This window comes from Anabrus simplex, chromosome 7 (assembly GCF_040414725.1).
Source record: "Anabrus simplex isolate iqAnaSimp1 chromosome 7, ASM4041472v1, whole genome shotgun sequence".
Classification (NCBI taxonomy): domain Eukaryota; kingdom Metazoa; phylum Arthropoda; class Insecta; order Orthoptera; family Tettigoniidae; genus Anabrus; species Anabrus simplex.
The window spans coordinates 93,460,337-93,474,566 of NC_090271.1; the positions used below are offsets into that span (position 1 = coordinate 93,460,337).

At 38.1% G+C, this 14,230-nt stretch overlaps 1 protein-coding gene across 1 annotated transcript in view; it reads left to right on the forward strand.

Annotated features, from left to right (window-relative positions):
* Positions 1–14,230, forward strand: part of TM9SF2 (transmembrane 9 superfamily protein member 2) — a 197,042-nt gene that overhangs the window by 69,669 nt on the left and 113,143 nt on the right. Inside the window, exon 5 of the mRNA XM_067151214.2 lies at positions 8,885–9,006. Coding sequence (XP_067007315.2) covers positions 8,885–9,006 — 122 coding nt within the window. The remainder of the gene's footprint in view (positions 1–8,884; positions 9,007–14,230) is intronic.

The following is a 14,230-nucleotide window of genomic DNA, read 5'->3' on the forward strand; positions in this document are numbered from 1 at the left end:
TAAGCACAAAGCAAAAGGTGATTATTGACACCATGCTACAAAAAATGTCAGCTAAGAAATAAGAGAGGGATGAGATATGACAGTGAATTCCTTTTAGACCATTTCTTAGTTAAAACTAAATCACCTAAGGGCTATAGACACTGTTTAACCCTAAGCGGACAAATTTTTTTCTTGTGTAGTCCTGCACTAGTATTTTTTTCTTTAAAAAAGCTGCATATTTACAGTGAAGGTATAACGAAGATACAATGTCTGACTCACAACATTATGAATTAATGTATCATGCTAGATACACACTATAAGCAATAAACATGTAGTTGAAAGACAGTTTGCCCCCTTTTTTACTTATATTTCTTCTCCATGTGGTACTTCTCGAAGCATACATTTGTATTTTTTCTCTTGCATAGCGGTTAGTCTCATCAACAATTTGTTGTACCAATTCTTCTGTAACAAATAGTGTAAACAATTCAACGAGAGTAAATGGTTTTTTACCTGCGGGAGGTGAGAAACCACTAATAAAAATGTGTGGTTTCTGTACAAAGTTCGGATCAGCTGAGCGATAAACTCTCCAACCATTGTATGGTTCACTACTATTTGTATCGCATTCAGCTACTTCCATTTCTCTAGAATTATCATCATCGCTCTCAGAAACATCGAACTCACTGTCCATAACTGATAATTCGCCATCACTCTGTCAATTTCACATAAGAAACAAGCTGTATCAGACAAAGTAGCACTACCCTGTCTGCGCGCCGCCATTTTCACGGCTGACTAATGTAAACAAGAGCTCGTTCTTTATTCACCTGTAAAACTCATAAAACGAAGTTTTTACGCATCTAGAAGGCTGTGACATTCCTGAAGTTTCTATACAATAACTATAGATAGCAGCAGCATGCATAATTGCTTCACACGCGTATATATATTTTGCGGAAACAGCCAGCTGTTATACGTCCAGAACAGGAAATTGGGATCTCGGGAAATGCCCAACAGTAGTCCGCTTAAGGGTTAAGGCATGACATGCTTCTCCTTCCTTTGGAGGCTCACCTGTGAAAATTAGTTAAAGATCTTAAGTGCCCTTACAAGGTGAACACCCATGCCATTCGTGCTATTTAGAACTATTTCTGCGATGAGAACAGTGAAAACAATCGCACTGGAATTCTCATATTTGACGAAGTAATAAGAGAAGAGGTTCGGTTTAATACAAACTCATTAAAAGTTGATGGATTCGTGAATTTAGGAGAACATACTCAAGAACACGGGGAAAATACACTCTCAAATCATGCGTTAGTGTTCAGGTTTGTGCCCTTATTGCATAATTGGGTTCAACTGGTTGCTATGTATGCAAGCCGAAATTCCACACCTGGTGATATTTTATCACGAATTTTAATCCAGATGGAACAATCATTTAGGCCTACTTAACAGTGATAGCCACAGTCTTGCTAAGGTTTGTTTGATTTATTATCTAGGAGGAAATATAGTACGTAACGTACCCAAGCTCACAAAATGTCGTAAATGTGTCAGCCTGTTTCACGGAAAGCATACATAAGAAATACTTGCCGCAGCGCTCACATTTATTAGGGATAGTAGCAATAAATACTGCATTGACAGAACTTTCCTCACCCATCCTTCAAGAGCAGTTTATAATGTGTTCGTGCAAGTTGAAACTGTAGTGGAACAACAATTCTCCTGCGAAGATAGTATATGGGGTGATATCTTTTACGAGTGTTTGGACAGTTTGCACAGTATCACGATTACATACATACATACATAATCATTATAGACCGTTATGCCTTTCAGCGTTCAGTCTGCAAGCCTCTGTGAATTTACTAAACGTCTCTACAATCCTCTATTTGCTGTGGCCTCATTTAGTTCTATACCTCTTATCTTTAAATCATTAGAAACTGAGTCTAACAATCATCGTCTTGGTCTCCCTCTTCTCCTCTTACCCTCATTAACAGAGTTCATTATTCTCCTAGGTAAGCTATCCTGTTCCATTCGTCTCGCATGACCCAGCACCGAAGCTGGTTTATGCGTACAGCTTCATCCATTGAGTTCATTTTTAACTTAGCCTGTATCTCCTCGTTCCGAGTACCCTCCTGCCATTGTTCCCACCTGTTTGTACCAGCAATCATTCTCGCTACTTTCATGTCTGTTACTTCTAACTTATAAGATATACTGAGTCCACCCAGCTTTCGCTCCCGTAAAGCAAAGTTGGTCTGAAATCAGACCGATATAAAGATAGTTTCGTCTGGGAGCTGACTTCCTTCTTACCAAATACTGTTCATCGGAACTGCGAGCTCAATGCATTAGCTTTACTACACCTTGATTCAATCTCACTTACTATATTACCATCCTGGGTGAACATACACAACCTAAATACTTCAAGTTACCTACCTGTTCCAGCTTTGTATCACCAATGTGACATTCAATTCTGTTGAATTTTTTACCTACTGACATCAATTTAGTCTTTGAGAGGCTAATTTTCATACCATACTCATTGCACCTATTTTCAAGTCCCAAGATATTAGACTGCAGGCTTTCGGCACAATCTGTCATTAAGACCAAGTCGTCAGCATAAACCAGGCTGCTTACTACATTTCCACCTAATTGAAACCCTCTCTGCCACTTTATACCTTTTAGCAGATGATTCATGTAAACTACAGCAAAGGTGAAAGATTGCGGCCTTTTCTAACCCCTGTAATTGCCCTGAACCAAGAACTCATTCTGCCAGCAGTTCTCACTGTAGCCCATTTGTCAACATAAATGCCTTTGATTGTTTTTAATAATCTACGCTTAATTCCATAGTCCCCCAGTATGGCGAACATCCTTTCCCTCGGTACCCTGTCATATGCTTTTTCTAGATCTACGAAACATAAACACAACTGTCTGTTCCTCTCGTAACATTTTTCAATTACCTGACGTATACTGAAAATCTGATCCTGACAACCCCTCTGTGGTCTGAAACCACACTGGTGTTCATCCAACTTCCTCTCAACCACTCATTGCACCCTCCCTTCCAAAATGCCAGTGAATACTTTGCCTGGTATACTAATCAATGAGATACCGCAATAGTTTTTGCAATCCTTCCTGTTCCATTGCTTATAGAAGGTGCAATTACTGATTTTGTCCAATCTGAAGGTATCTTACCAACACTTCATGCTAATCTTACTACTCTATGAAGCCATTTCATCCCTGCCTTCACACTATACTTCACCATTTCAGGTCTAATTTCATCTATTCCTGCTGCTGCTGCTTTATGACAATGGTGTTTACTTATCATCCTTTCCACTTCCTCAAGCGTAATTTCACCAACATAATTTCCTTCCTCCCCATGAGCTAGATTGTTCGCGACACCACCAGGAGGATTTCCTTTTATGTTGAGAAGATTTTCAAAATATTCCCTCCACCTCTCCAGTGATTCCCTGGGATCTATTATGAGTTCACCTGAATTACCAAAAACACTGTTCATTTCCTTTTTCCCCTCCCTTCCTAAGATTCTTTATTACTGTCCAGAAAGGTTTCCCTGCTGCTTGACCTAGCCTTTCCAGGTTATTACCAAAATCTTCCCAAGACTTCTTTTTGGATTCAACAACAATTTATTTCGCTCCGTTTTGTTCATCTATATACAATTCCCTGTCTGCATCAGCCCTCATTTGGAGCCATTTCTGATAAGCCTTCTTTTTATGTTTACAAGCTGCTCTCACTTCATCATTCCACCAAGATGTTCGCTTTTTTCCGTCTTTACACACAGTCGTTCCTAGGCATTCCCTTGCTGTTTCTACTACAGCATCCCCGTATGCCACCCATTCAGTTTCTATATCCTGAACCTGCTTACTGTTCACTGTTCGATACTTCTCACTAATCATATCCATGTACGTCTGTCTAATTTCCTCGTCCTGGAGATTTTTTACCCTTATCGTTTGCAGACAGATTTCACTTTCTCCTTCCGAGGCCTAGGGATACTTATTTCACTACAGATCAGATAGTGGTCTGTATCATCGAAAAATCCCCGAAAAACCCATACATTCCTAACAGACTTCCTGAATTTGTAGACTTAAAATTATAGATCTAGTACCCCTAGCCTCCCACATGTAGGAGTGAATAGCCTTATGCTTGAAGAATGTATTCGTAACTACTAAACCCATACTAGCAGAGAAGTCCAGCAAACACTTCCCATTCTCATTAGCTTCCATATCTTCCCCACATTTACCGATCACCCTTTTGTATCCTTCAGTTCTGTCACTATTAATTCGAAATAATTAGGATGCTACGATGACCATATTGCGGACATTGTCCCTAAACATGTGTTACATTTTATGACGTGTTAATTTTATTTTGTAAGAAGACAGATGAGAATGTAACTGGAAGCTTTTAAGACCACAAAGTATACCCGGAAGTTATCTAAATTATCTGACAACTGACTTCTTTAATGGTAAGCAAAAGCGTAATATTTTGCATGCAATAATTTTCTTTTATTCGTATGCTGACTTGATAGCTCAAGCTCTCTTACTGCTAGAAGAGCGGCCTAGCGGAGCAACCAATGAACTAGGGGAGAGATCACACTTCTACCTTCTACTCGCTATGCATTTCTATTGATTTGTTGGTAGGCAACTATTTGTAACTTTCTCCGGTATTCGAACTCATGATACTGTTGAATGTTCAAGTCCATAACACGTTCTACTTCATGTACTGGATCACTGTACTAATGAGTGTAGTAATGGCTCGAATAAGCTTTTACAAGTTCTGTACCCGTACCGACGTATTGACAGTTCTAATAACTTTCACAGTGTGTCATGGTTACCCACGTATTGGAACGTAGTAACTGCTCGACGAATTTTTACCAAGTGTGTCAACAGTCGCCCTGACCTGGTATTTGCGTGAGTTCATCCCCTCTCCAAGTTCACGAGAGGTCACGTTAGAGTGAGCAGTTCCAATTTCCCCATTTGGTTACATGCTGACTTGCCGGTGGCTTGAACTTGGGGTCAACTAATGTGATGATATGATTTTTGCCTCTATGTCAAATCTCAACTCATTTCGATCGCTGGTAATTATACTAATTAAGATTTTTGCTCCTGTACATTTGGCTGGCACATTTGCGCCATTTGTCGCGTCCCTTACCTTTAACCAATCTGCGAATAACATCACTAATTTCTAGGAATTGCGACAGTAAATCTTTATTAATTAATAACTTTTAATATTGGGTCACGTTCCTAAAATTGTCCTGATTACAAATCTGTATTCAGTTTTCCATTATAAATTTAATCAGCGAAGTTACATTTTATACCCCTACTATAATATGATATTGGCTTGACTGCTTCTCCCTGGCGAATTTTACTGTTGGTCCATAGCTAAGCGGGAGTTTGAAATCTCATGTTTCTCCTTCAGCTGCCAACTACGAGCTTCAAACCCATCTCCAGCCTTGGATTTCCCATGATGTCATTTCCAAGAATCCCGCATGACGTGTTCCCTTCGTTCTGTAGATCGGCTAGCCCTGGGAAACCTATTTCCCTGTTGGGTTTCGAAATAGCCCTTCCGTTCTCTTACCAACTTGGCAATATTTCTTGGAATACAAATTTTGCTGGCCATTGTGTTTCATAATCTCTAGTGGAGACAGAAGTCTGTATAGGTTTCGCAATACCTTCCGAACTGGCCAGTGGGCCCACAATGTACAAATGTAAGGTATTCTGGCACATTGAATATGAAATATATTCCTCTAATAAATAATTATAATCGAATGACGCAGCTAACACCCCACCAGGGTACAGTATCTTCTCTAGAAAGATCCTCCACTAAATTAATTCACACGTTTCTCTCCTGTGAATTTAGCCACGATGCTCATGCACCTAAAAAAAAAAAGGGCAAACATTCAAAACTGAAAATACAAACTTCGGAAAATGATTCTATGATGAAGCAGAAGAAGAAGTTTTTTTTTTTTGCTAGTTTTACGTCGCACCGACACAGATAGGTCTTACGGCGACGATGGGACAGGAAAGGGCTAGGTGTGGGAAGGAAGCGGCCGTGGCCTTAATTAAGGTACAGCTCCAGCATTTGCCTTGTGTGAAAATGGGAAACCACGGAAAAACATTTTCAGGGCTGCCGACAGTGGGGTTTGAACCTACTATCTCCCGAATACTGGATACTGGCCGCACTTAAGCAACTGCAGCTATCGAGCTCGGTAGAAGAAGAAGTAGTATAAACGTACAAAAACGTAATGCGCTTTAAAAAGTAGGTAATTTACTAGGAATAATTGCAAGACCTTTCATAAAGACAGATGCTCTATGCAATTTTATTTTGTGTAGCGTAATATAAATATTGTACCCGGTCAAGATATTCTTTCAGAGTAGAAACTAGAGCTGGATGAAAATGAGAGTTCTAATCCCATCCCATTTTGTAACCCAGCGTGTGGCTCTGAGGTGGCGTTCGGCGTTCGCACCTTGTACGTTAGAGGTTGTGAGTTAAAGTGAGTGCTTTTAAGCAGTTACTTTACCGGTTTATTAATTAATGAATTAATTAACTTATGCTTATAAATTGTAACAATAATTTACTTACCGACTTGCATCGTGACTTGATGGGGCAGTGCTTTCACCTAACAATCTATTATGTATTTCCTCGGAGTCTTCTAATTGAACAGAATTTATTTGAAACATTCGCTAAGACGTGTTTTCTTTTCTCCCATGTGGCCCTTGCAGCTCAGGATTTTTTGGAAGGTTTCTGCAGAGGACAATGTTTTCGTAGGGTTATTGAATAAAGTGTGAATATTAATAATAAAAATGTTATTAGCTTTACATCCCACTAACTACTTTAACGGTTTTCGGAGATGCCGAGGTGCCGGAATATAGTCCTGCAGGAGTTCTTTTACGTGCTAGTAAATCTACCGACATGAGGCTGACGTATTTGAGCACCTTCAAGTACCACCAGACTGAGCCAGGATTGAACCTGCCAAGTTGGGGTCAGAAGGCCAGCGCCTCAGCCGTCTAAGCCACTCAGCCTGGCAAAGTGTGAATATTATAGAAAGAAAAACAGTTTCATATGTGTAAACTCCACTATAACTCCATCACAAAGAACAAATACAAAATTAGCAAATGGTGAGATAATATTCTTCTGTTTCCGCAAGACTCTGGTATGGACTGACCCGATGAGTCAGCAGGAGGGAGCCGTGTGTAGCAAATGTAGGTTGGTGTTTGTGAGGGAGGAGAGGGGAAGAGGGACTTGATGACCAAACACTCTCTTGCCGCTATGTGTGTCTGTGTGTTTGACTCCCCTACTGTTTTGCAGAGTCTGAAAGGTACATGCACCATGGGTATATCGCTGAACCGATTTTTTTTTTTTTTGCAAACCTTCTTTCTGCTTAGAATGAGAGCCGCTTCAAATAGCAATAACTTTGAAGTTAATAGAACAAAAATTTTTTTTTTAATGCTATTCAAATTTGAAAATGTTGACAATATATTTGAATTTCGAAATAATTGAAGGTACTACTACAGGGGTTGTTGCACAGAAATTTCAATATCTTCTGATTATTACCGTAGTTTAGTCATGGTGTATGTACCTTTAACCCTCAAAATAGCTACTTTGAAGCCATGTCCTCTTCAAAAGAGCAGGCATTATTTTCTTCAAAAGGCATATAATATGTCACAAAGACCTATATTAGAGATTAAGGATAAAGATAATATTAAAAATAAAATTTCATTTTATTGACCGCACAGCCTTAATCATTACAGGTCTATGTACTTCACATACTCTAATGCTCAGAATTCTTTGTTTCTAGAAATTGAGCCCTCCCCCCTCTCCCATTCAATCACACTTTTGCAAGTCCAACTGCCCTCATTTTCATCGGTAGTCTTCCATGATTGCCCTATCAGAGGCCTTGGATAGGTCAGTAGCATTACAGTCCATTTGTTCTCCTGAATCAAAAATATCTGCTATAACTTGCTGGATTCCTACAAGTTGAGCCTCATTGGAATAACTTTCGCTAAACCCAAACTGCTTTTTATCAAACCATTTAGCAGTTTTGCAAATGTGTGTAACATAATCAAAAAGATAGTTTTTTCAGAGTTTCCATGCAATACATGTAGTGCTGATTGCGCAATTTCCAATCAAGACTTGTTTGGGTTTTTCTCAGTTTGCTTGTATAGCACTGTTACAGTCTCTTCCAGATTTTCTTTGATAGTAAATGTGTGAACTTCAGATTGAAACAAAGTGATCCTGGAGAAAATGTTCCAATTGATGGACTGTTCCACTTTTCTTCATATGCATGTAGTGGTCTGAGTCTATACAACTATGACACTCATGTGCGACATCAGAACAGACTTATGCATCAGGGATCGAAAAGTATCTTGCAAGTCTGCCTACTTGGATTTCACTGTCGCACAAGGACGTCTGATATGAGCGCAGACTCTTTAATCTCTAATGTATACAAAGGCATTGGTCGTCTTATATGCACAGATGAATTGTATATATCCTTGAAAATCCGTTACCCGTTAGAAATAAATAATTACATCTTAATCTACTGTACATACACACATATACCTGATTCAGTATATGCTCATTTATTCTCCAATTTGTACTGAATACATTTGTATTAAATACTTCAATTCTACACATATTTACTCCCAAACTAAAGGTGTGTAACTTTCACTGAGACTTTCCTGTTGTATTAACAATAGCTCAAAGTATATTTTGAGCTTTTTTTTTTCCTTCTGCAGACTATTGAATGCAGTTTGGTAATATTGCCAGTGTATTTTTTTTATTGTTTTGCTTAATTAATTGTAAGTAAAGAAATTGATGTATGAACAATAAGGAATTGTAAATCATATCCTTGTTAATGGTATATAATATTTGGATACTATGTTTTATCCTTAATTAAATGGTATACGTTTCATTGTTTCAGATAATATGCCTGTGACTTGGTGTTACACACTGGAAGATGGTAGACTGTATTGTAGTACTGGTTTCCCCATGGGCTGTTACATGCGGGAGAAGAGAACGAATCAAGACACGTGTATCATGAGTGTAAGAAGCAGAAAAAACTTTTTGTATTCTTACAGTGGTGTTATTCTAAAAATTTAGATGGAACATAAATACTAGATTGGGAGTGACTTTCATGGTTAGTGTATCTGTTAAAGTTTATCTGTCAAGTATGATCATATAGGGTCTTGCATAATGTCACTTGGGAGAGGGTGGTGCCTCACAGCACATGTTTCCTTTACTTTCTCCCAGTTAGTATCAAGATGAAAGCCAACAAGTTCAGATTGCTCTGAGGGACCCTTATACCATTTCCTACATAATACAGATCTGCAAAACATATACCAAAACTCTAGTGTGATGTACCTGACTTCTCCTGGGCTGTACTGTCTTAGTGCCAAGAGTATTTATATTGATTATGTTAAGAATGCCTTGAGCATTAATTTCCCCAATTATAAAGCCAGGTATTTGATATATACAGGTTGAAACCAAACTCCACTGACAAATTTCAGAGGTTGTTCAGGGATACCCGTGATCTCTAGTGGCTCGTTACAGAGTAATTGCGTTTTGTTTTCTTTGTTGTCCCATTTAGCTTTGTATCTATATTGTGCTGAAAATAATAATAATAATAATAATAATAATAATAATAATAATAATAGCAATAGCAATAATAATAATAATACTGTTACAGCATAAACCCCAATTTTGCATGACCTCTGTTTAGCGTAAACTCACATTTAACAGAAGAAATTTCAAGTCCCAAAAATTATTCCACAAGAGCAGTGCAATTTTATATTCGATTTAACGTAATTCACAATACGGCAAAACCCACATTTAGCGTTAAAAAAAATGTTAAAAATTCTCAAATATTTATTTCTGTTCATTTTGTTTATGGGACATTAAGAACCTATGAAAAAGACGTCATAAGCTTGCTAAAGATGATTCAAGGCAGAAGAGGACTTTAGAGCGTGGGCACTTAGGGCTAAAGAGAAATGTACCGGGCGAGTTGGCCATGTGGTTAGGGGTGCGCGGCTGTGAGCTTGCATCTGGGAGATAATGGGTTTGAATTCCACTGTCGGCAGCCCTGAAGATGGTTTTCCGTGGTTTCCCATTTTCACACCAGGCCATGACCGCTTCCTTCCAACTCCTAGGCCTTTCCTATCCCATCGACGCCTTAAGAGCTATCCCTGTCAGTGCGACGTAAAGCCACTAGCAAAAAAAAAATTGGTGAAACTCCATTTTAATGACAGTGTTATTATGCCCTTCAAAAATTCCTATATTAATCTGTGCAATGTTCTTCAGTTACAATGAGAACCCTTTTACTGATTAATCTGTAATTATGGGCAAATTTGGGTGCGTTAGTTTTTATCTGGTATTAATATTCATACACTCTACTCCAGAGTTTATATTGAATGAGATCGATCATCGTCCGTACCATTTCCTCAGTACGCACAAGTGAGTCGATCTTGAGCGGGCCAGAGCTCTCCTCGTTACTCCGTCTGGTGTAAACAAATATCGGAAGAACGTTTTCACAATAAGTGCAATGACACTGACAGCAGTTATTAACTCCTTAGAAATAAAGACTGAAGTAAACGATTGATTAATTTTAATAATGTGTACTGAAATAAAATAAGAATATGATACTTCTCCTTCTCAAGATACAGTGGTGTGCATAACTAATTTCAGAGGTTAGGTTATGAACTTTCAAGTTTTGCTAAATTTCAGAAAGGCTGTTCCCATGTAAATTTATTGTGCAAAGTTTATCATTATTCTACAGGGAGCTTGAAATATGACTTCATAATAGCTGTGCAGTAAACTTAGGTTACGTGACGCCGTTGGAAGTAAGAAAATGGAAATGTTTATCACAAGCTTCTGGAATGACGCTATTACAATTTTTAAGAATGAAACTCAGTATGGATGTTCAGATTATTGGAATTAGAAAATACGCTCTAATGAGTAAGCCGCTGCTTGGAAAACATCTGTGAAAATGTGTTATAATAGCGATCATATTCCTTTATGACATTGAAAATAATTTCGTAACGAACTAAGAGATGTAGAAGGAGACGTAGATGTAGAAGGAGACAAAGTTTTAAGAGGTGTGCAACTACACTGACCGGCAAAATTAATGTATCACTTGAATGTTCTAAGGAAAAAGCATGTTTAATTGTGAAACATTTGTTTTGTTATTGATCATTTTCATGAAAAAATTATGTAAATAATGTTACCTGTCTGTTATTGCTACCTTAATTTACTTAGATTATATTTTCATGAAAATAATCAGGGCTGTTGGACTAGACAAAAGATTGGTTGAATGGGTGGGTAAATTTCTAGAAAATAGAACTCAGAGAATTAGAGTAGGTGCAGTGTTATGGAACACTCATCGATTTTGTAATAACAGACCGAGAATGGGGAAGATACGTCATGAATACGAAGATAATTCCTAGTGAAAGTATGGAAGGTGATCATGGATTATTAATTGTGGAATTTAAACAAGTAAAAATCCCAAAAATTGTACTGAAGAAGAAACCAAAGATCAGGATTTGGGAATTGGAGGAGGAGGAGGATAAAAAAATGACGTTCCAAGATTGCATAAAAAGGAAGTTGCCTAACACGGAAATACGAAGTGGAGAAAAAGAGTTTGACAATTTAAGACAGACATTTCTAGAAGCAGCAACTGAGGTATGCGGGAAAACAAAAGCAAAGGTTAAGGGAAAGGAGACTCCGTGGTGGTCAGACAAAAAGAAAGGAACAAGGTGAAGAATGAAATGGATAAGGAAAAACAAAATACGTATCAGAGGGATGAGAATAAGATAGAAAGGTTACATGTTGAATACAAAAGATTGAAACTACAAGTAAAGAGGGGTGTCAAGGAAGAAAAGGAGAAATGTTGGGGAGAGTTTACCAACAAAATTGAGCAAGGTGGTCGAGGAAATCAGTAACTATTATACAGTAATAAAATTGAAAGAAAAAAAACAAGATAAAATCAAGGCATTAAAGAGAAAAGAAGATGGATCCATAGTACATGACGAAAAGGGTCTTCAGAAGGTGATGGCAAAGTATTTTGAAAAACTTTATAGTGAGGATGACTGCTCGGAGGAAGGAGATAAGAAAATGGAAACAATAGATGGAGAGAAAGAAGAGAACCCAATAACGTGGTTGGAACTTGAAAGGGCAGTGAAAGCAATGACCAAAGGTAAAGCAAGTGGAAAAGATAATGCTGATATGATTAAGGCAGCGGGAAGCACTGGACTACAGTGGCTATACAGAGAGAAACCTCAGTGCCATATGGAAGGATGAAAGGATACCTGAAGATTGGCAACAAGGAAGTATTGTACCATTGTTCAAAAAAAGAAATAGGAAGAAATGTGAAAATTATAGAGGTATAACCCTATTATCACATGGCCTAAAAATAATGGAGAATGTCCTAACTAAAGACTGAGGGATGTAATAGAAACACAGTTAGAGGAAGAACAATATGGCTTTAGACCGAATAGATGAACAATAGACTTGATATTTACAGTGTGAACGATAATAGAAAATACCTCTGGAAAGGAACAAGGAAATCATCTTTGAATTTTTGGATTTGGAAAACCTTATGATACAGTTAAGATAAAACATGTATGGGAATGCCTGCTGAAAAGGAATGTACCAAAATCATTAATTAATAAGATAAAAATGTTGTATCATGAGAGTGAAAGCAGTGTACAAGTGGGGAGTGGTGACTCTGAAACATTTTATACCAAAAAAGGTCTCAAGGAAGTGCACTGTTGCCATTATTGTTTATTATATTGATGGATGAAATCATAAAACATGTAAAACAGAGTATCAGTAGTGATGAAGTGAATGCTTTGTTATTTGCAGAGGATATGGTGATTTGGGGAAAGGGAGAAAAGGAAGTACAAAGGAGATTGGGCATTTGGAATTAAATTTGAAAGAGTTTGGAATGGCAATTAGTAAAAAGAAAACTGCAGTCATGCACTGTGGAAAAGAGAAGCCAAGTGAACATAGACGGAGAACGGTTAGAGAATGTAGAACAGTTTACATATCTGGGTAGTATTATTAATGGAAGAAATGAAATCAACCCTGTAATTAATAACAGACTAAGTGAAGATACAAAATGTTATCATCAAGTCATTGAGCTTTTATGGGATGACGAAGTACCCAAGAAAACAAAATTAACATTATATAAACAGTATTTCATACCAATTGTAACATACAGACTAGATACACTGGTGACTAAAAAGAGACAAGATAGTAAGATCCAAGCAGTAGAAATGAAATTTTTAAGAACATCGGTTAAAAAGACAAGAGGAGATAGAATTCAAAATATTTAAATCAGTGAAGACCTAAATATAGAATCGTTAGTGCAGAAGATACAGAAAGCAAGGCTGAAGTTTCAGACATATAAAAAGAATGGGAAAGGAAAGACAGAAAGGAGTCAAGGAGGCTTGTTAACCACACCCGGGCAACTGGAGTGGGACATTGATGATGATGATGATGATGATGATGATGATGATGAAGTGGTGTTTAATACTGTAATGGTTTTAGAGGGCTGAGGGGGGTCTCACAGGGCAGTATTATTGGATCTTTGTTGTTATTTTGTCCTGCAGGGTTTTTTTAACGTGCCGGAAGCCAACAACATGGAGTTGTTACCTTTTCTTATATTTATATAAATTATTTGAGTAAAGAACTGAATCACAGATAAGGCTGTTTGCAGATGATGTTAAACTGTGTAGAGTAGTAAATAAGTTACCGGATCGTGGGCGACTACAAAAAGACCTAGGCTGTGCTGCAAGATGGACGGCAGATGGTAAATGTCCTTGCATTTGGTTAATATGTGCCCATTATTCATGGTATTCTTGCTGACAGCAATACAGTGGAACCTCAGTTCTGCGTTTGGATGGACCCCGGTAAAAAAAAAATACAACAGGGAAAACCGAAAATCCGGGATCAAATGCACAGTCCAGAGTGCTACCCTTCTTATGGATAGGAACAATAATGTTCTTCTCCCAATCCTTTGGAATCTTCTGAATGCTCCATGCTTGTTGGCATATCCTTGTCATCCATTTCACCACTGCCTCTCCTCCATACTTCATCAATTCCGGTGAAATTCCATCCCAACCAGCTGCCTTGCCCACCTTCATTTCAGTGATAGCCTCTCTTACTTCACTCTGCATAATTGTCTCCCCTTCTTCTAGTTCTTCTTCTCCCCCGTTACCGGCGTCGTCTTGTAAATTCTGGTCTGCGCAGAACACATCCTCATAGTACGTGC